The 21,787-nt window shown below is 44.7% G+C and overlaps 1 protein-coding gene and 1 pseudogene across 1 annotated transcript; one reads left to right on the top strand and one right to left on the bottom strand.

Moving 5' to 3' along the window:
* Positions 1 to 688: 688 nt before the first annotated feature.
* LOC118971433 (vomeromodulin-like) lies at positions 689 to 16,568 on the top strand. Its single transcript, XM_037012922.1, has 15 exons — positions 689 to 777; positions 2,803 to 3,085; positions 5,998 to 6,475; positions 6,791 to 6,892; positions 7,985 to 8,140; positions 9,031 to 9,115; positions 9,462 to 9,519; positions 10,256 to 10,326; positions 11,604 to 11,750; positions 12,607 to 12,729; positions 12,867 to 12,934; positions 13,220 to 13,250; positions 14,783 to 14,843; positions 15,581 to 15,660; positions 16,310 to 16,568. The coding sequence occupies exons 2-15, from the start codon at positions 2,803 to 2,805 to the stop codon at positions 16,331 to 16,333; spliced, it is 1,767 nt and encodes a 588-aa protein (XP_036868817.1). The 5' UTR covers positions 689 to 777; the 3' UTR covers positions 16,334 to 16,568.
* Positions 16,569 to 18,956: 2,388 nt separating this feature from the next.
* On the bottom strand, positions 18,957 to 19,749 carry LOC108384693 (non-histone chromosomal protein HMG-17 pseudogene; annotated as a pseudogene).
* Positions 19,750 to 21,787: the final 2,038 nt, after the last annotated feature.

Here is a 21,787-nt window from a genome sequence, read left to right as displayed (position 1 = left end):
AAGTATTACAGCCGGCTACTGACTCTAGTCAAGTTATATTCCAGGGGCAACTAGGGAAAGGAAAGGAAGTGAAGCAAATTATACAATTCTCATGCTTAAATTCCCAGAGGCCTGCATTCAGGTGCTCACCCACTACAGAGTCTGTGTACTTTGCAATCCTGCAGCCAACACTTCTCACCCAAAGCTTTGCATATTTGGACTGTTCATATCACACACATCTGACACAAAATGTCACTTGACAAGGAGGCCATCAAAGAACACCCTGTCCCAAAGGACCCTGTACCCTCCCTCAGATTCCCACCCTGGCATTGGTCCCTTGATGCTGAGTGCCAAGTATGGCCAGGGCATGGCACGAGCACCACAGGGGCTCTCACCAGATTGGCACCTGTCAGCCTTACACCCTCTCTACTCTACCATTTACCCAGCACCCACATGGCTTGAAGATAACAGGCCTGTGAAGGCTTAAAATAGGGGGAGGGACAGATACCTGGCCTGGCTGCTCCTTCAAGAAAGTTCCAAGCACTTTGAACATCTCTCAGAAAGACACTGACAAATGTCAAAACCATTAGCAGGTGCTGATCTTGGAAGTCAGCCTGTATCACGCCACCTTTATCAGCACGGTTGGATCATGTGCCTTCATATCTGACAACTTGTCTGAGAGACAGGGGTCTATAAAAATGGGACGTGGCTTTCCCTCTGACAGTTCAGAGGCAAGAGAAGGAGGAAAAGCAGCTTCCAACAACATTTGCCTTTCAACACCAACTGACAGTGGGCAAGGTAAGAACTTGCTGAATCAATATTCACAAAAGAAAAGTTGAAACTCTGAGGCAGGTACAAGCATAGGATAGCTCCCCAAAGGAGCACTATCTACAGTTTTGCGTTTAGAATCTCTTTAGCAATGCTCTTTCCCTGCTGAAATGCACAGCACTCTACCTAGCATGGTAGGTATTAATGATTGCATGGTATACAACTGCTTTTAAAAATGGGGGATTTATTATTGGGATTCTCAATTGGTTCCATACAAGGCAATGTCTAACAAGTGCCATCAATCAATTACAAGCACAGAATTTTATTATTTTTTTCCTCACAGGACCCTTAACATGACACCTGAGATACTAAATTTCAATTTCTCATAGATGAGGATAAAATGTAAAAAAATAACGAAATGTGATGAGCTTTTTTCCTAAAGCCTAATTTATTCAGCGTGCAAGATTGTCCTTGGCTTCCCATGATATCCTTCCCAGCACTTCTATAATAGCAGTTCTTCTTATGGTCTTGGTAAATGACAGACAGCTTCATTTGGGCAATAACTATGCATGGCAAGCACAAAGGCTGACAAGCCTAATTTTATAAAATTTAACCAGTTAAGAAATGAAAACAGAGATGATCTCCAGAACCTACTTGCTTCACAGAGGGAAAATGCCCTAAGACAAACCTCCAAATTACCTTAAACATTAGAGAGGGAAAGACTTAGAGAATCAAGGTAAATCTGATGTCAGAGGAGGGAAGTGATGTCCATTGAGTTACACAACTGAGCTCTGAGTCAAACAGAGGTTTTTTGCTTGGGTGTGGACCCAGTTCTCTGCTTTCTCACTGAGACTAAGCCTCCTCAAGTGGAAATGGAGTAATATTTTCTAGTGCCTGAATTTGCTGAGAGGATTATGTGAGATGTTACTGATGAAGTGTTTGGCATACTCACCAGTACCGACACTGACCAGTAGATATGTATGGACATATTCCAATGAACAGAAGTAGAATCGAGACTTACACAATTTAAACATTCACAATAGCTGTGGCAGTTCAACCCCAGCCAACAGGAAGAAGCCACATACCCCATGGTCAGTAGGACCACCCAGTACCCTGCAACAGGACAGGCTACAGAAGGTGGACGAATGGGTTAACTCTATCATCAGTTTACAAATAGTTTAAACTCCTTTGTGCCAGCCACCAACACAATAGTGAGGATGGGCCATCGCCACCATCAACCACACCAGTGCTCTCCTAGGACACAGAAACAGGCTATAAAAAGACGAGAGAAGGCCTGAGATGTTTCTACTGACATGGAGATGGCTCTGGCCTCTGCACACTGAGCTGAAGTGCCAGGACAGCCCAATGATCAAAGAGATGGAGGGTGCCAAACCTGAGACTGATTGGCTAGGTGGTTTGGTCCTGATGGGGCAAAAGCACCAGCTGAAACTAACCAATGGCCACAGGCAAGAATATAGCCTGCTCTGTACCACAAGTCTCACTACCTGCAAAATGAGAACAGAACCTCCTTCTCAGAGTTGTACAGAGTTTAGAGCAGCTGATGTCCATTTACACTCCACAAAGGGACTGGCCCAGGGTGAGCTCACACCAACAAGAACAGTGCTATATATTAGTTGACCAGAAGCTGGGAGACACCTTGGCTACCATGAGTGAAAACATTTGTAGCTGGATCATTCAGTGCTCTCAAATTCCCCAGTTGGTGACTCAGACCACTCCAGGGATGTTTGAGAGAGGAAGACTGGCAGGAGGGTGTGGGTGCTAGAGGTAAGGCCTTCCTCAAAGGCTGCCATGAGCCTGTAGACCCTCTCATGTGAAGCTGAAAAAGAAGCAGTAACAGGGGACCTTCCTCAAAACATTGACTATCAAGTGCTGGAATGTTGTCCCTTAAACACAGCTTACAGACTAGAATATCAATTTTGTGAGTGGCACCCCCCCTTACAAGAGCTGAGACCCTGTATGTGTACATCTAATACAGATGTACGGACACCCCTACAATCCATTGGGAATATGGTACCTGACAAAGCTCTTTTGCAGATGCTGACCCTCTGGGCCCTGGTCATCACGCTGGCCATCCAAGCGGGAGCACCCAACAAGCTTCCTCTATCTGCCCTGCTGCCCCTCCTGACAAAACAAGTTCCTCTCAGTACGCCCCTTAATGCCATCAATACCCTCCCTGTCCCTTTGCCACTTGGAAATCTGCCCACTAATCCCTCAATCCCAAAAAGCTCTTCATCTACAAAACGTCTGACTGGGACCCCAAGAGGCAGGTGTCAAACTTCAGCCAGGTACTTCATGTCTACCAGCAAACTTGATGAATGTAAGTAAAAATTGTTTCACCTTCACGCCTTTGACTTTCCACCTCCTCACACACACCTCTCATTTCCAAGCTCAAAGGCTAGTAGTTACACCTTCTGAGTTCTCAATAAGGAGAAACATCACAATTACCTCGGCAACTTAACAAAACAGCTGCCTGGGCCCCCCATGCACACATTCTGGTGCAGCAGTACCGCAATGGGCCTGAGAACCTGGCTTTCTAATAAGCTCCAAGGGGATATTGAGGCTGCTCGGCCACAGTCCACACACTGGGTAGAAGTGGTTAAAACAACCCTGGAGAAGGGAACTCTTGGGTCCAGCAACCTGTCTGGTTACCTACCTTTATGCAACTCTTATCAGCTGGGCACTGCCAAATCTCTCGGCTTCTCACTGCCGGGCCTCACAGCTCATCCCAGACACCCATAAATACTTAAAGCATCAAACTACTTGACTAGGATCCAGAAAATGGGAACTCTGGGTTCACCACCAAGCCACTTGACTAGAGTCATGTTCTACAAGCTCCCTTCTCCCTCCCTCCCTGAGTCTCAACTTCCTCCTCAAAAAGATACGGAATTCTGTCCTCCAGCATTTCCCAGGGCCTGAGAACAGAGTAGCTCAGGAATTGCAAGCCTTGGCAAAGAAGGGGTTCCCTTGGGGAACAAGAAGGGAATAGGACTCATGGGCAAACGAAGGCTAGTAGGAATGCCCGCAGAGCTCCCCTTAACAGCCTTCTACAGCTGTGGCTTATGTTGGCCTTCCGGGGTGACAGGTCAGGGTGAAAGAGAGGGAACTGGCACCAGCCTAGTGATGACAGTGTCCAGCCCCACAGCTCACACCACACATCTACTGCTTTGCCTCTTCAGGAACATGTGCTCCATGCTTCCCACAATCCTGTCTTATTACAAAAAACTTGAAATATATAGAAAAGTTCAAACAGGGGTAAATATGACAGTTGTGTACCCATCAAGCAGTGCTTTGATGGTGGTGATGTTAATCTAAGCCATACAAAAACCTTAAAAGATATATAGCAAACACCCTTGTTCCCATGACTGAGATTAAGGAATAAAACCCAGCCAATGGGCTGGAGGCCCTGGGGCTTCTGCTGAGTTGCCTCCCTCTCCTTCCAACTCCCTCCCCAAGACTGGGCATCTGGCCAGATTAATTTTTCTTTGCCATTTCTTTATATATTATGATGTGTGGCTATTACTTTTCAATGTAAAAAATTGTACTGTGTGCTGTAAAGTTTCCCAAAAGGTTTGCATTGTCTCTTAATCTTATGTTTTTGGGGTGATTCATCCATGTTGTAATCAGAAAGATTTTCCACTCATTTTCACCAAGGCTTTCTATTGGATTAATCCTTCACAATTTACACATATATTTGATTTCCTTTCTTTCCTATTTTGTACTGCTCTGAGAAGTGTTGACCTGAACACCCTTGTATGGACCTCATGGTACTCATATGCAAGAGATTCTCATGGGAAAAGCTAAGATGGGGGTATGCTCACTTCCCCCACACAGGCCAAGGCTCCCCAGATCACAGAGCCCTGGACATGGAGGCGGCAGCAAGCTTCCAAAACCCAAGGCCCACCAGCTCAACAGTGCTGGTACTAGCGGACTTCTTTTTGTTACTCTGCTGGGCCCAGAAAGTTGTCCCTCAGTGCAAATAACTTAACTTCTTCTCTAGGTGAGCAGGGTTCACCCTCATCTAGATAATTCTTCCTGAGTTCCTTCTCCAGGCCACCAAGAGCAGCACAAGAGGATAGGGCCCTGTGACTTCACAGCTCTCCAAGCTGGCTCTTGACCCTTTTCCTTCCCCACCATCTTCTGGGATTCTACTTCTCCCACTCTGCTTATCTCCAGGGTGGAGGCAAAGGCATGGTTAGCACCTCCTCCACCCTGATGATAACAGTCTGCAGGAGGATTAGAGCTGATGCAAGAGTTCTCCTAGTATGGGCAGCTTATCAAAAGTGGCAGGACTTCCCAATGACCCACAAGGGGAAAATGAAGCCTAGAGAAGGGAAAGCGCTTGCACAGAATCACACAGATGGAGAATAGGATAGTCCAATTCTCCACCATTACTTCCCTGGGCACCTCAACCCTATTTAGCACTTAAAACCATCAATCAACTCATTCATCCTACACCCAACAAACCAGGCTGTAGGTTCTATCATGCACCCCAGGGCAGGTGCAGAGATGGGCTTGAGAAAGAGAAGACCCTGCCCCACACCATTTGGACTTCAAGGGGCAGGGTTTACATTATATGTACTCTGGCCTACTGGACTCAAGAGTGAAACTGGGTCCTTTTATTCCATGCCTAAATAACATACTCAACACCAGGTTAACCTCAGGTAGGTGCTGATAAATGTTAACTCTGAACAGGGCACAGGTTATTTCTGTAATGCCAGGCTGTTCTTATGGTGGGCAGTAGCAGGGATTGCCATTTCCAAGAGATGGGATATACAGTGCCTGTGGGCCTCATAATGCAAAGCAGCTGTTTCTCTAACGCAAACCTGAAGGAAAAAAATATCAGTGGACTCACAGACTCTAAGAAGGGACTAATGGTTACCAAAGGGGAGGGGTTGGGAAGGGATAAGGGGATTAAGGGGCACTATGATTTGCACTCACAATATAGGTAGGTCATGAGGAAGGCAGTACAGCACAGAGAGGACAATTAATGACTCTATAACATCTTACCATGCTGATTGTGAACTGCAGTAGAGGGGGTGAGGACTTGATAGCGTAGGTGAATGCTGAAATCACTGTGTTGTTTATGTGAAACAATCATAAGATTGTATATCAATGACACTTAAATAACTTAAAAAAAAAAAAAAGAGGCTCTTTCTCCAATTGGGAAGGTTCCTCCAGCTGAACCAGCTGGGCAGCCAACAGCAGGAACATGTCTCCTGACCTTTCCAGATCTACATGCCGCCCTGCCCACACAGATTGAGAAGATGCTGATGTGCGCGAAGGTAGACCTGGCTGGTGCAGTTGGGTCAGTGTTGGCCACGGTGTCCAGCTCTGACCTGCTGTCTGTGTTGGACGTGACTTCATCTCTCAATATTCTTGGAGATGGTGGCCTTGGTGGTGTCTTGGGCAAGGGGAGTGGTGGCAAGTCATCTCAGCAACAACCGCCACTGTCCTCAGTAGCCACTAGTGCAGCCAGCAGCCTAAGTGCTCTAGGCAGCATACTACCCATTTCTGCAGAGAATCCTATAAAAGGCCTTGCCAACACTGTCGGTCTCTCGGATCTCCCCCTGCCCCTGAATGGTGTGGTTGACCAAGTTGGCAAGCTCCAAGAATCCACCGAGGGCCTGCTGAAGAGTGCAGTGCCAGAAGGCATTAGTAGTGCAGTCACGGACCTGCTGGAAAATAACCTGGAAGGGCTCTTGTTGGGGTAAGTGCTTCCTTACCCTAAGGTCTGGACAAGAAGCAAGCAGTTATTTGGTGACCCTGAAGTTCAACCCCCAACAGTCCAATGGGAAGGGACAACCATGAAGCAATATTTAGCTCTGTGCTGAAAGGCTGCCCTTTGAGGGAGAAATGTGATAAAGATTTCCTGAGCTTTAAGAACTGGGTGGGTAAGGGAGCTAAGGAGTCCCGGGGATGGATGGGTTGATAGGTTGTTAACTGGCTGCTTCAGAGGTTTTTCTCCTGCTGCCCAGGCTGATTCCTTGAGCAAGGACTGACCCTTGATGCTGTCACTTTGCAGATTAGAGGTTCAAAGAGTGACTGTGGAGAACATGACATCAACCATGACAGATGATGGGATCCTCTTCCATGCCATGACTACTGCCTTCATAGGTGGAAATGGGTGAGCCTGTTCTGAATCAACTGCAATGGCATTGACTGGGGACTTAAAATCTGGTGTCCAAGCACCAGGCAAAGACAACACAGAGGAAGGCAGGATGGTTGAGGGTGGGACAAACTGGGCATCAAGCACAACAGTCATTCTCCTCCATCCCAGAGGACCAGAGCAGGAGAATGATCCCATGGAATGCCATTCTCAAATAGTTTAAGCACTGACAAAAATCCAGATTTCCAGGTGAAATCTGCACAATTTTATACATGGGCAATGAAGAGAGAAACAACAGAGAATGCATCTTGTACTGACATGGACACTAGTATTACAGGAAATACACCTTTCAAATAATCCAAGGAGAATCAGCCCACTCTGCACAAACATTGTCCAAGGCAGTTGGGGGAGTCGGAGATGATTAAGTTGCACTCATTCTCCACCTAATGGGTAGTTAATGCACAGCTCCATACCAGATGCTGTGCTGGGCATAGTAGGACTAAAAGCAGTCCCTGTCAGCAGTGAGCATCAACACGTGGGGAAAGAGCTGGTTAATAGTATAGGCCCAGGGCACACAGGAAGACATGAGGACAAGCAAGCCACACTGGGGAGGAGGCTTCATGGACTAACACACAGCACTGAAACCTCTCACTGACCAAGCTCTAGCCAGGCACTTAAGTGAGGCAATCTCCATTAGCTGTGTCAAGAAGCATCTGTCTTCTCCAGAACATCTGACTTTAATAAGGCCTCTAGTAAATGATGGGTTTTTCTCATGCTGTCACCCACACAACAGACAGCTGGCAATGCTCGGTACAAAAGTGCATCTCTGATGGGCATCTTGTCACAAGTCAGCCTTGTGCCACCAACAGACTGTAAGCTGGGTAGGAGGGTGATTTTATTAATGTTTAACTGAATGCCTCCCATGAGCGAGGCTCTGAATCCTCTGTACAGGGGGAAGCCAACCTTGGGGAATGCTCACTGGAAAGCACCAAACTTTCGTTCTCTCAAGTAACCCAGAGATATATAAAGCTGACTCCCAAACACCCATTGCTTGGCCTAAGTGACATCTTGGAGCCAGGTCTGGTCTCACCTGCATCTTGCTCTCTACAGCTTAGCAGGACCTGCAATCAGTCTACTGGGAATTCAAGTGCATGGGGATGTGACTCTGAATATCGGCATTTCCACAAACAATACCCAATGCGTCAACCTTCAAGTCCAAGACAAAGACATCAAGGCCAAGAAAGTGACCTTTCAGATACTGGAGATGTACGTGAGACCATTTCTCTCATTTTCTGGATCAGCTGGCTTGTACATCAGAATGTCTACACTGGTACCACCTTAGAGATGAGCTCAGCCAATGGTTTGAATGGTCAACAAACAGAGGCCCAGAGGGTGGTCTCCACTTGGGAACAGCCTAGTATGTTTGATAACAGCCATCTCTCACTCTGCCTGCTAAGTGTACTTTTTGTACTTTGTTCTTTTTTCTTGCATAAGCAATACATTCACCTGGATCAAAATTCAAAAGATACAAAAACCCATTCAGTGAAAAGTCTCCCTCCCAACCATGCACACCAGGTAGCTAATTATCCTCCCTGGAAGCAACCAGTAGATCCAGGATATTATTTGCATATGAAACAAATTTGAGTACATATAAACATACACAGAAAGGAGCAGATACTATGTATACTTTTCTGGAATCTGTTTCACTTAAAAAAAATAGCTTGTAATCTGCTGCCTCATTATATAAATACCTTCTTTTTATGGCTGTCTAGTATTTCATTATGAAGATGTACTTGTACTTAAATAATTTATATAAACAGTTCTTTATCAAGAACTAGTTGTTTTCAATCATTAACTGTTGTACCCAACCCCAATTAGAAAAGTTCCAGACAAGTCTGTTCACCAGCGTGTATAGGTATCTGAAGGACAATTTCTCTACATGGGATTGCTGGGTCAGATGGGCATTGGTAGTTTTCCTGGGCATCTTTGCATCTTCCTTAATGACTAAAACTGAAGGTGACAGGGCTTGGGGAGTTGCACACATTAGGCAACAGGACATCAGGCAGCTGTTTCATCGATGGATGGATTTTCTCTAATGTCTGAGCAAAATCCAGAAATGCAAGAACCACACATTTCCCCCCATTTGTCTTCCCCAGGCTCACAAACTCTTTGCCGGTGCCTATGTCTCTTCCCTTGAATGACGTCATTCCTCCACTGTTGACAGTAACTATGAAAGAAAACGTAAGTACCGGGAAAGGGGAGGACACCACTCAGAGTCTGTTAGGTGGGGAAAGAGGAGGAGAAGCCCTTTCCTCAGGTGTGTCCTGATGCTGGTAGAGAGTTGAGAAGACACCAGGCCATCAGGAGTCCTGAGTCTAGGGAAGCAACCGCCCCCCTGGCCCCAAAGACCCCGGCAACAAGATAGGACAGTGCCTTAGGCGGGGCAAAGGTAGAAGACAAGTTCTGCCAAAAAGGCCAGGAAATAGGGGAAGGGAAAGACAGGAGAAAGAAGGGGAGGTGGGACCGTGAGGAGCGGGCTGGGCCTGCTGTATTTCCTTGGCAAATCTAACAGGGGGTGATTTTACAGATTCAAAACTCCAAATCCTGTGATATTGATCTCAGAAATTTCAACAAATGTGAGAACTGTGAGTATAAACACCAGACCTCCCTGGGGCTAACAGGTCAATAGAGGGAGATAGCCAAGGCTCCCCTGGGATCCCACTGGGCGACAGACAGAAGAGGATGGAGCTATGAGCTGCAACACCATGCACCTTTGAGCACCCAAACTCTCCTCAGCACCCTCAGGGCAGAAAATGTGGCGACTTACCTGCTTCTCTGAACCACTGTGACTCATTCGCCAAGACACAGCAGGGCAAAGGGTCCCTTAGGGGTCTCTGTGGTGCCCCCTTCCTTCCCAAATGGTTTGCAAAGTGCACACATGCATGGAGTCTGAGCAAGGAGTAGTCCCAGGCCCAGGGTAAAAAGCAAAAATCCCCTCCCATGTCCCCAAACATATCCAGGAAACAGGGTGATAGGACATAGTGGGACAGAAGCTGCCAAGACAGCTGAAGCAGGAAATTGGTAACATTTCCCAAATCCCAGAGTAGACAATCCATGGGGCCCAGGCAAGCCTTTTCTTCCCCCTGGAGGTTTTGGCACGCCATGGACAGAGCCCTCGTGTCACCTTCCTCCCCAAAGCCTCCTCCCAGACAGATGTGGAAAAGCCAGTGAGGCACCAGCTTTCTGCCTGGGACCAAGGGAAAGAGAGGGGTCTGCAATGGTCCCCCATCTAGAGAGCAGAGGCAGCAAGAGCCCAGGGCACACCACCAGTCAGAGGTTTGTGGGGGTCCCTACACGCTCTCTCTTTCCTCTTGCCTGCAGCTACTGGCTTTTTCAAGTATCAAGTTACAAGTTCCCGGTTTTCTGCACAAGGTCTCTCTATCAACTACTGTGTAAGTATTCTTTGTACTTATGATGGATTCCATAAGAAGGCTGAAGACATCCCTGAACTCATGAAATAAATGTCAGTGACATGACAAACGAGCCTGCATCCAGATCCCCAGAACTTAACCATGGATGAATCTTCCAGGCTTCCACCACACCACCTGATTGCCTGAGACAGGGTCAGCGGTGTTTTCCCTTCCATTGAAGACCAACGTACAGTGCCTGAAAGGCATTCCACGACAACAATCATTTCTTGACCAGTAGGATGTACTCAGAACAGCTCTAGACACTCAATGGAAAATACGTGAGAAAACAAAAAGGGCCAACTCACCACCACCCCATCTATCTCAACCACTCAGGGAATGTGAAACCTCGGCAAAATGATGAGTAGTGAAGAAAGACAAGGCTTTGGACCTACTTCTGGGAATCTATCTGTATGAAGCACCTTAAATGCAGACATATTTAGGCATGAAAATATCAGAGAGGGAGAAGAAAAAAAAAACTAGCGAAGAACAAAAAGGAAATAGTTAAATCATGCCTGAGATCATTAGAAATACTTACAAAATTTATAGGGTATACAAAAATGCTTATGAAAGTAATTTCTTTAAAGCAAAACAAAAATGGAATGAGGTATACAAACAAAAACACAGAAATACCAGTGATGTCATGCAAAATCTCTTCCCTGCTCCTTCATATTTCATGTAACTTTTAAAGTTTCCTGGCATGTGTGGTTTGCATTTTATAAGTAGAAGGGAAAATGCATGTAAAAGAAACAGGAATTATTCCATGGAGGCCAGAATATCTATGAAAATGTTTCACAGACAAGATGGGCCTTGAGCTTCACAAGTAGGTCATTCCAGGTTGGGAGAACATGTAAGGAAAGGTAGGAATGGTGAGTTATGTACAAACATGCATACACATACATGTTACTTGAAGCAACACTTAAATTGGGGAGTTTACCTGAAAAATGATTTGTGGCTTCTCTTGGAAAACCAGTGTTCTGGTGGCCCTAAGCCAAATTATACCAGGACCAAACAACTGGAGAGGAGCAGCACTTCCTCCTTTACAAGGGGCCTCTGCTCTCTAGTCTCCTCAAACCCCACCACTTCCCAGTCCCCCAGAGCAGAGGCTGTGGAGACGGACGGAGGCTGGTCTTCATGCTCACCCACCGCAGTGCTCACAGGGAGCCACATGACTCCTCGACATCCCAGCCAGGCCTCCAAAGGCACAGAAATTGATGTTACTGTCACATGATGCCAAGTGCTTCCTGCTTTTCTTTCTCCAGGCTAAAGCCGTCCTTTCCAGAAATACAGTACCTGTACCTGGAAGCCCCCTTCCTCCAGATCCTAAAAATGCCAACATTTCCATAACTCTGTCCCACACAATACTCAAGACAATAGTCACTCAGAGTGCCAAGCAGAGCTCCGTCAAGGTAAGCATCATCCATGGCCCCTGGCACCACTGTCCTGTTTGCTTAAGCTTAGTCTGTCAAACTCTAAGAGTAACCAGGTGGAAATACTGTAGGTTCCAGAATATTCTTTCAGAGATAAATTCAAGGAATGCTATGAGATACATATTTTCCCTGAATAATCATATACATGGGTCTTTGTTGACAGTGGGGGAAAGCAGAGAGCAGGGGCATAGGAGGACAAATGTTTTCTGAGTGCCTTCTTTGTGCTGGGTACAAAGCCAGGTGTCTTTACATAAACACAACACTGGGAGGTAGAGATTCTCATCCCCATTTTACAGATAACCAAAGTGAGAAGTAATTTACCAGCAGTCATAGCATGAGCAAGGAAGTGGGTTTACATGGGAGGTATTAATTAGCTCCTGGTCCCAAAAGTGACAGAAGGAATAGTGGCAGTAATAACAACAAAGTAATAATCATTGAGTCCTTTCTCTGTGCCAGGCCCTATTTCAGCCTCATACAATGTTTCCTTAACAGAGCCTCCCAAAATGATCCAAGTGCAGAGCTGTCTGCCACAACAGCAAAGGAAGAAATGGGTTTAAATAGGACGAAGTATAACAGAAAAGTGAAATTTTATGTGTTAAATGCCCTCTTGTCCTTCTGAGAAAGGAAATGAGTTACAGGGAAATGTCTGGAATTAGACCCTGTCTGTAGTGGTCACGTCAGCTGTGCCAGCGCCCAGCTAGGTGACCAACTCACACTAGAGGATAAATAAATATTTGAGTAAATGAGCTGAATGAAGTATGGCTGTCTCACAAGGCAACATTCTGCAGCTCTCCTTCCTCTTTACACTCCAAATGATGACTTCTTTTTATCTCAGATGAATAACCTGGATGCAAGTATCACCCAAGTAGTCTACTCCTACCAGCGAGGCAATAAAATCTCAGCCACTTATTGGGTTTCTGTGAAAAAGAATGGTGATGCCTTTGCCACTGGGAAAACGGTGAGTGCTGATCCTGATACCAGGTAGTTTCCACTCTGGTCAACCTCTGACCTTACTTGTCATACCAAAATGTGACCTATCTGCTGAGTAGCCAGGTCAGGGTATTATTAACCCATGTTTATTTTATATTGACACAGATCATTATCATCTCCCACGCGTGCAAGATTTCAAAAGACAAACTGATGACAGACATGAAGATTCTAAGGTACTGTCTACAACTACAAAATCCTCTTGACATTCAGCAATATAGGAAGAAACATCAAGAACCCAATTCAAATCACATGAGGATGGAAAAGGCCCTTGAATAATTAGGAAAATGAGAATGGAGTTTTACTCACCTTAAACTTGCTTTTTCTCCTCTGTATTTGACATTTTATAAATGACTTTTCTTTCTTAAGAAGCAACTGATGCAATACCTAAACTCTCCTTTATAACTGGCTAGTATATTTTATTTGAAAATAATTTTTCCTTGTACTTCGTTTCCTGACAGCTCTGAACATAGTGTGACACCCAGTGAGACTGTAAGTTGATTTGATTTTCAAAATATTTATTTATGATATGTGAGAAATTATGCTAATGCCAGACCCTCAGTGACACAGGGACTCTGCAAAGGAAAAGGTCATGCAGACTAGATCACAGACACAGTGTGCAGGAAGACCATGGGCTTCAAACCTAAAACTGTTCCCAAAACCCATTATTGGAGTTCCACATTCAATCAGTGGTGACCTGAAGGAAGGTCTAAATCTGTGCTTTTTTTAGTGTCGTAAGTTCTGATAAACCAGGAAGTTTTGGGATCCACAGCAAGGATGAAAAGATGATCTAGATTCTAATCTTGCCTGGGCTCATAAGAATTGCTCAAAAATATGCCCATCCTCCCATGGACTCACTATTTCCATAAGTGGTTTTCAACCCATGTTCTACACAGTGAGCACATGGATCAACAGATAAAAGCCTGGGAGGTAAGGAAGTGGGAAGTATGAGGGTAGGGCCCAGTGAGCAGGCTCCAGGTTCCGCAATGGAAACTCACAGAAAGTTCACTAACCACATCCACATTTAAGACACTTGATCTCGCACATGTTCATGCCTTCATTCAACAAATGTTTAGTGAGAATGACTATGTGCCCACCCTAGAACTGCAACATGAAACAGCAATGAGATGCCCAACTCCAGGAGTGACCCTTGAGTTTAAATGGGAATACAGAGACTGATTAAAATCATAAATTAGCCAAATCATTAAGAGTCTGGAGGCACACAGTGGGCACCACTGTCGCTGTGTCCCGTATGTCAGCCCTAAGATAATGGGGAGTCAGTCAAGAGGCAGATGCTGAGCAGAAAGCCCAGGGATCCTTCATCGCATCTTACCAGGCGACATGCCAGGCTCTGTGCAGAGGAAGGAACATAAAAGGCATAATCACTCACCTCATGTAACTACCCACCTGACGGGACATACATTTATGCAAACAGTTGTCAACTGAGCATGAAGATAGTAGAGAGGGCACCAACTAGGAGGCAAATGGTGGGTTCACTGAGAAAATGAAGCCTGAACTTAGCCTTTAGGAGAAGCAGGAGTTCACCATGGACCAAAAGTAGAGGAAGCAGGATGTGCAAAAGGTAGGCAGCATGGAATCACAGGCCTTTGAAGAGGGTAATGCAGAAAAAAGAAAGGGAAACAGAGCACCAGCAGGGGGGACCACATCTGGGAGGATCTCAGAGAGGATGTTAAAGAGGCAGCTTTCAGCAAAATACTGAATTCACCATTTGCTCTAATGATATGCAGCCACATTGAACATAACAGCAACTCTATAAGCATTTGTTCAAGGAGCTGCCTAAGGCATCAAAACCTACTGAAAGGCTTTTGAAAACCTCCAAAGAATTGAAGGCCTGAGGGATTGACTGAGCTCCATTTCCCCACAGAGCCTTGTCCAGTAACAGACTTCTTCCACTAGAAAAAACCCCACATGTCAAAGGCCCCCAGGACAGCTTTCCCTGATGTGAGGACTAGCTGAGGGACTACTAAATGTACGGATGAAAATGGTCCTCCCATCTCTTCCAGACGGACGAGGTGCAAGGTGTGCTGGCTGCAGTTCTGAAGAATTTCTTGTCTGCTCTTAAAGGTATATGGAATTAATAATATGAACACCTAGAAGAGTCATAAAAAGGGACAGGGGTGCGAAACCACACTGCAGAATGTGCTGTGGCACTGGGCACCATATCTTTCAATCACTGTCTGGATAGAAAATGACTTCTTTGTTTTTAGATAGGGACTTCAGCATCCTGAGATGGCAAACATGAAAACTGTATCTAAATGCCTCTCCTACAGGTCCTAATGAAATCTAGCTCAGTAGGGGTCTTCAGGACCAACCATTTAGAGCAAACAAGGACCCAGGTCACCTAATCACATAGATGCTAGAGTTGGAGACATTCAAGAGTCTGAGATTGAAACATTTATGACTATCAAGAAATGATGGTATAAAATGCCACAAGTACACATTTGTAGTGAACTCTAAAGAGATTAAAAATAGTGCAAATAGCATCAAAATAGCAGGACCTGCTACATCAGTGAAGGCAGACATGCCAGCATATCTCTTGGTACCAAGTCTGTGCATAGAATACCCACCAGGTTTCTAGTTAGTGCTAGGGTGTTTCTGATCCTTGTAAACTCTCCCTCACACATACAAAAGACTAGGAAAAACTATGGCTTAATTCAAATCTGTCTGTTGAATGGACAGAAGAGGGGTTTCTCCTAGACCCATATACTGCCCAGAGATCCCTCCCATTGACAGTGGCTAAAATAACCCAGCCTGGTCATTGTTTCTTTCAACTCATATAAGATTCTCCTCCTTTCTTTCAGGAAATTTAGTGCATTGGAACGTTCCACAGGGAGTAACCTCAGTTCCTCCAATCAATGCCAAGGTTGAAGTGGTTAAATCGGTGAGAGAGACCTTAGAAGTTGTTACATCCTATGTTTACTTAACCTCCAAATTTCTCTGTATCTGTGGACAAATCAATTACTAGAGGGTAGAGTGCAGTAAATCAGCATTTGCCTCAGTGTTGGTTTTTTACCTCTGGCTCTTATAATCAATAGCTATGAGTGGTCTTGGACACATCACTTAAGCCTGCCCAAGTCAGCTTTGAGTCAGGGATTGGATCAGGTGAATGCCAATGGTTTCAGCTAACAAAAAATCCAATCAAAATGGTTTAAGCAATAATAACCATAAAATTAAAAGTACTGAACATCCAAGGATGGGGCGAGCTTCAACAGTGGCTTGATTCAGGGCCCAAATAATGATACAAGAATCTATCTCTTGACTCTACTATTTCTGGGTGGGCCCTGTTTTGGCTGTACATGAAGGTCCCCCACGTACTAGGAGTTTCACCCTCCATTTCTTTCTGAAATAGTTCAAATGATAATCATCCAGAAATAACCTCTGAGGCTTCCACTGGCCTGACTTGTTCCATATCCCCTTTCTGGTAGCAAACACTGTGGGTAGGCAATGGAGTACACTGAGTGGCTCAGCCAGTGCCTGCAACCAGCTTATGTATTTAAGAATATAATTAATTGTCTTTTATCTCTTCCCAGAATGATCTTCAGGCAGCAATTTAAACCCAGCACACCTGATGACAGAGAGTTTTACAGAATGAAAGCACTCGAAAACCTCTCTAAGAAATACTGAACCAACGACAACCTTATGATTAAGGAGCCAAGCAGAATAGTGTTCTGAACATATCAACTAGTCTTTGGAATTTCACCAACATTATCAGGAATGACAAGTGCATGAAAAGCAAGAATCCAGGGATTTGGGGCATTTTGTAATCATCTCTTTAATAAATAACCTGTGTTCATGCAAAAAATGACTCACCTGTCTAATTCCTACAAATAGGAATTTCACAGTATGTTTATGACTAGTAAAAGTATTACCTACTAGGGACATAAAAATTAACAATACGAATGATGAGGCAACAAAACCCATGATTAATTCATCTGTCTTACAGGGGACAATCATGACAATAATTATGACTTTTCTTCCCCTATCTCTGCCCTCCCTTGTCCAACTCCAAATTCTTTATTTTGTCCATTGGCCCAACAGAAAAGTCACACAGGGACTAGAACCCAACTCCCCATCAACACATGTTAAACACGAAGGGGCACAATCCAAATGCTAAAAGTTGGATGGAACAGAGCAAGTAAGAGCCTGGAATTACCACAAACAGGGTAGCAAAGGATCTAGGACCCAGCTCAGTGAGAAGAGGCCATGCTAAGTGGCTGTGAAAGGAAAACCAAGCCAAGCAGTCAGGAAACCAGTAAACGGAGAGAACCCCAGAAAAGTATACAAGAGGGATGTCGAGAAACACCACTGATCTCTCTACCATGCAGAGGCCCTCTGCCCTGTGCCCAGCATCTGCATAACATGTCTGCTCTGGAACCAAAAGAACTCAGATTGTCGACAAAAAGATCAGATAAGCCCAGTATCTGGCCTCACAGAGAGGCAGCACCCCATAAAATAATGGCCAAATCACATTATTATCTTTAGCCCTTTGTCCAAACCTTAGGTCTTGATTTCTCCCCAAGCTGTACCTCCCAGTCAATCCCATCTCAGCAAATGGCAGTGCACGCACCAAGCTTTCCTAGCCAGACACCTGGAATCATTCTTGATTCATCCCTCTCTCACCAACAAAGTCCTACTGCTTCTGCTTCAAGAACACCTCTCCCATCCGTCTGCTTCTCTCCATTACCACCCTAGTCCAAGTCATCATCATTCACCAGGGCAACTTCTGCCATTGCCACCTACAATCCAGTCTTACCTGGCAGCCAGGATGCTCTTTTATATAAAACCTTTCAACCATTGGTGAGTATATGGACAAGCTGGAACCCTCATGTTGGTGGTAAAAATGTAAAAATGGTTTAATCTTTGTGGAAAACAGGTTGCTATTCCTCAAAAAGTTAAACAAAAAATTTACATATGACCCAGTAACTCTACTCCTACATATATGCCTAAAAGAACTGAAAACAGGTGTTCAAGCAAACCCTGTGATTGTTTATAGCAGCACTGTTTGTTCACAACAGCCAAAAGGTATAAACAACTCATATGTTCATCTATGGATGAATGGATAAACAAATGTGGTATATACATATAATGGAATATTCTTCAGCCATAAAAATAAAGTACTGATAATGTTGCAACATGGATTAACCTTGAAAAGATTACGCTCAGTGAACAAAGCCAAACACATCATATATTATACAAATCGGTTTACATGAAATAATTCAATGTGGGTAAATCCATAGAAACAGAATGCAAAGTAGTGTTTTCCCGTGTTGGGAAATAACTCAGTTCAGAGATGAAGGGAAGTCAGAGTACAAGGTGAGGAAGGAATTCATTAAAGTGAGAATAGCATGGAATGGCAGATGCCTTACAGGCAGCAGAGAGCAAGAAAGAACAGAGGCAGGAAAGGGAAGCTCACTGAACTCCTGCTCAGCATAGGGCAGATCTCTTGCCAACTCCTAAAGCCAGAGTCACCAGGTGTCCAGTGTTTGCTTGAATCTGCACGGCATGGGAACTAAGTCCCTACCACCCCAGGATATGGGGGAGCTGGAGAGCACTGGATGGAGTGAGAGTATGTTCTCAGAATGTCCCAAAGCAAAGAAAGGAGATTTTCAGGCAGGCTACTAAAGCGCACAATCATATAGACCAGTTCTCAAAAACTGTGAAGGTCATCCAAAAGAAGGAAAGTCTGAGAAATGGTCACAACCGAAAGGAGCCTAGAGACATGACTACTGAATGTAATGTGGTATCCCAGATGGGATCCTGGAGTAATAAACAGAGATTAGGGAAAAATAGACAATACTGAATAAAGTATGGGGTTTAGTAAATAATGCATTACTATTGATTTATTAACTATAACAAATTAACCACACTAAATTAAGATGGCATAATAGGGAAGATTGGGTGTAGGGTATATAGGAATTCTCTGTACTACCTTTCTTTTTTTTCAAAGCCAAACTTATCCAGTTTTATTCAACATAGTTTTCATAAAATAATCACGGTATTTCAGGCAGGACATGGGCAAACAAATGTTAACAGTATACAACAACTTTCAAACTCCCTTCTTCAATGGAGTACCAAAATCAGAAAGCCACTATGAAACCCGATGAAGTCTTCATTGGATGCTCCCAACAGGGAAAGTTCAGAGTGAGGGTGGGCATTTCACATTTAGCATGTAGTTTAACAACTTTTCGCAAGCTGACCCTGACTTTCAGGGATCCACAATCTAAAGGAACAACTGCTCTTTTGAGCGATACCATCTCAATAGTGAGTGACATCAGAAAGTTCAGACTGCCTGACATACTGGTAACCAATTTTGGGGGTCAGGTCCCAACAGGTCCCTGGGCTTAAGAGAGGCAAGTCTATGCTGAAGGCCAAGAAGGAGAAGAAAACATAAAAACCACAAGGTGTTTTTCTCAAGGTGGCTAATGCGTGTCGACATCAAGGAATCCCTCCTCATGGGAACTAAGGAGAAGTCTCTCAAAACTAGAAGGGAAAGGTGTTTCTTCCTCATGTCAATCCAGTTTCAGACATTCTGTTAGTGACATATGCCCTTCCCCCAAAAAACAATGAAGTGTTCTGTGTGCTAGCAACATAGCTTAAAAAAAAAGTAAAACAAAACTCAACATTTTTATAAAATTTGATAAAAAATAGTATTTCAAACTATAGAATCACCAGAAGTACACAGTTATTAAAAATGCACACACTTCACTTGGCATCTCCTTCAGCTTTCTGTGCCTCATCTGTTTTGGCATCTCCATTTTCTATAGGGTTATTTGCATCCTTGCCAGCATCAGCTTCCCCTTTTCCTCTTTGGGTACCTTTTCTCCTTTGCTCCTTTGCAGGGGCTTTTTAGGCTTGGCTCTGGCTTTGGAGGAACAGGCTTAACAGATAACCTTGCAGACCTTCTCTGTGGTTCATCCTTCACCTTGGCTTCATCTCCTTTAGCAGCCCCTTCACCCTTTCTCTCAGGCATGGGGGTAACAGCAATGGGACACAGGCACTGTGTGTGTGGGTACAGGGCTCTGGGCAGTCCAGGGTTTATTCTCTTCCTCATACTGCTCATGCTCCACTGGAGGTATAAAGTCGTTTTTTCTCTGTACCATCCTTATAATAATTCTATAAAACTAAAACTATTCTAAACTAACAAGTTTATCAAGAATTAAAAATATATATATTAACAAAAAGAAAGAAAAATATAAGGACACAAGAGCCAACCCGAAAGAGCTGCCAATGCCCAAACTGGGTTCAATTTGAGCAACAATATTATAGCATAAACCAAAATATAAAGTAAACATCCATGAGAACAAATTTAGGGAAAAGATGATGGAGAACAAAATTAGGGAAAAGGCAAGGCAGAAACCTCCTCCCATGAACACCCAAGGAAGCAACTACAGCAAATACAGCTAGCCCTGGAAACAGCCTGAAGACTGCAGAACAGGCCATCTACATCTAGTGAAGAAGACAAGATCACATTGAGAAGGATAAAGTGGCAGAGCCACTGTCGGGACCCAAGCACTCCCCCATCCCAGCCACAAGCAGGAAGGAGTGGATAAAACACGAGTTGAGAGGGGATAAACTCACAGGAATCCTGCACCCCCAACCCTGGAGATCTGCTCAGCAAACACAAGTCCATACTGCCCTGGGCTTTAGTGCTTAATGGGGCTGGACACCAGGGAGAGTTGGAGCAGTCTGGGAGGCTGAGATTCCTGTCACTGTCACTGTGGAGGACAGGCACACTCCATCAGTCCTGCTGAGACCCAACACAGAGACAGTGGTTTAAAAGATTTACCAGCAGTGGGAAGTATGCCAGAGGGGCAGGGTTAGAGGGAGCTCTCTCTGAAGGAAAAAGGGCAGGTGGACAACACTTCCGCAATCCTCTTTCAGCCCAACTGTTCAGTCGCTCTCAGAGCCAGCCCCAAACACTCCATCCCCTCACTAGAAGTCAGCCCCAAAGCGCACTTCCCTGTGCACATGCCCACCTCCCCAGTCTGCACAGCCCAGCAGTGGTCAGACTTTCTTGCCTGGCAAGCAAAGGGAGACTTTGCTGCCTGGCAGGAAGAGGGAGGCTTTCCCAGCTTTCCCTCAGCCCAACTGGTAGGGCACTTGCAGGAGCCAGCTTTAAAGGATACTTCTCCCTCCCTGGCAGCTCAACCCTGAGGTGCTTCCCTATGTACCTACCCCACCTGGCCCCACCTGGCCCAATAGTGGCTGCCATTGCTGCTCAGCAGGCAGATGATCCCAGCAAAAGTGACACAAAGGGTTACAAAGGGCCTGCTGAGGCAAGCTGTCAGCCTCTGTAGACAGAGATCAGCCACTGCTAGCAGACAGGCAGAAGGGTGGCCCACCCAGGTCACCAACAGCAACTGCAGCTGTACTGCAAAGGATAACTTGGCACTGGTGAGCAAGAGTCCTGAGCAACACAGGACATCTTCTTCATAAAGCCATTACATTCTAGATCAGGAGGCACAACAGATCTATCTAACACAAAGGAAGAAACACAGAAACAGACAAAAAAGGAGGTAGAGGAATATGTTGCAAACAAAAGAACAAAGTAAGACACCATAAAGAGGACTAAAGGAAACAGAGATTACCAATCTTGATAAAGATTTCAAAGAACAGTGATAAAGATGCTCAGTGACCTGGGGAAAAGAATTGATGATGTCAGTGAGAACTTCAAAAGAGAACATTTCAAAAGAGCCACTCAGAGCTGAACACTACAGTATCTGAAATGGAAAATATAATGGAGGGAAGGAATAGTAGAATGCTGAAAGTGGAGGAAAGAATCAAAGAGGTGGAAAATAGAGAACAGGAACATAACCAAGCTGAGGAACAGAGAGAAAAAATTATTTCTAAAAACAAGAAGATGCTAAGCACTGTGTGGTAACTCCAAACAAAACAATATTCACATAATAGTGATCCCAGAAGGAGAAGAAAGAGACAAAGGAGTAGAAAGTCTCTTTGAAGAAATAATTGCTGAAAAATTCCTGAATCTGAAGAAAGAAACAGACTCC

The sequence above is a fragment of the Manis javanica genome, chromosome 5, assembly GCF_040802235.1.
Source record: "Manis javanica isolate MJ-LG chromosome 5, MJ_LKY, whole genome shotgun sequence".
NCBI classification, from domain to species: Eukaryota; Metazoa; Chordata; class Mammalia; order Pholidota; family Manidae; genus Manis; species Manis javanica.
This window is presented reverse-complemented; position numbering and strand designations above follow the sequence as displayed.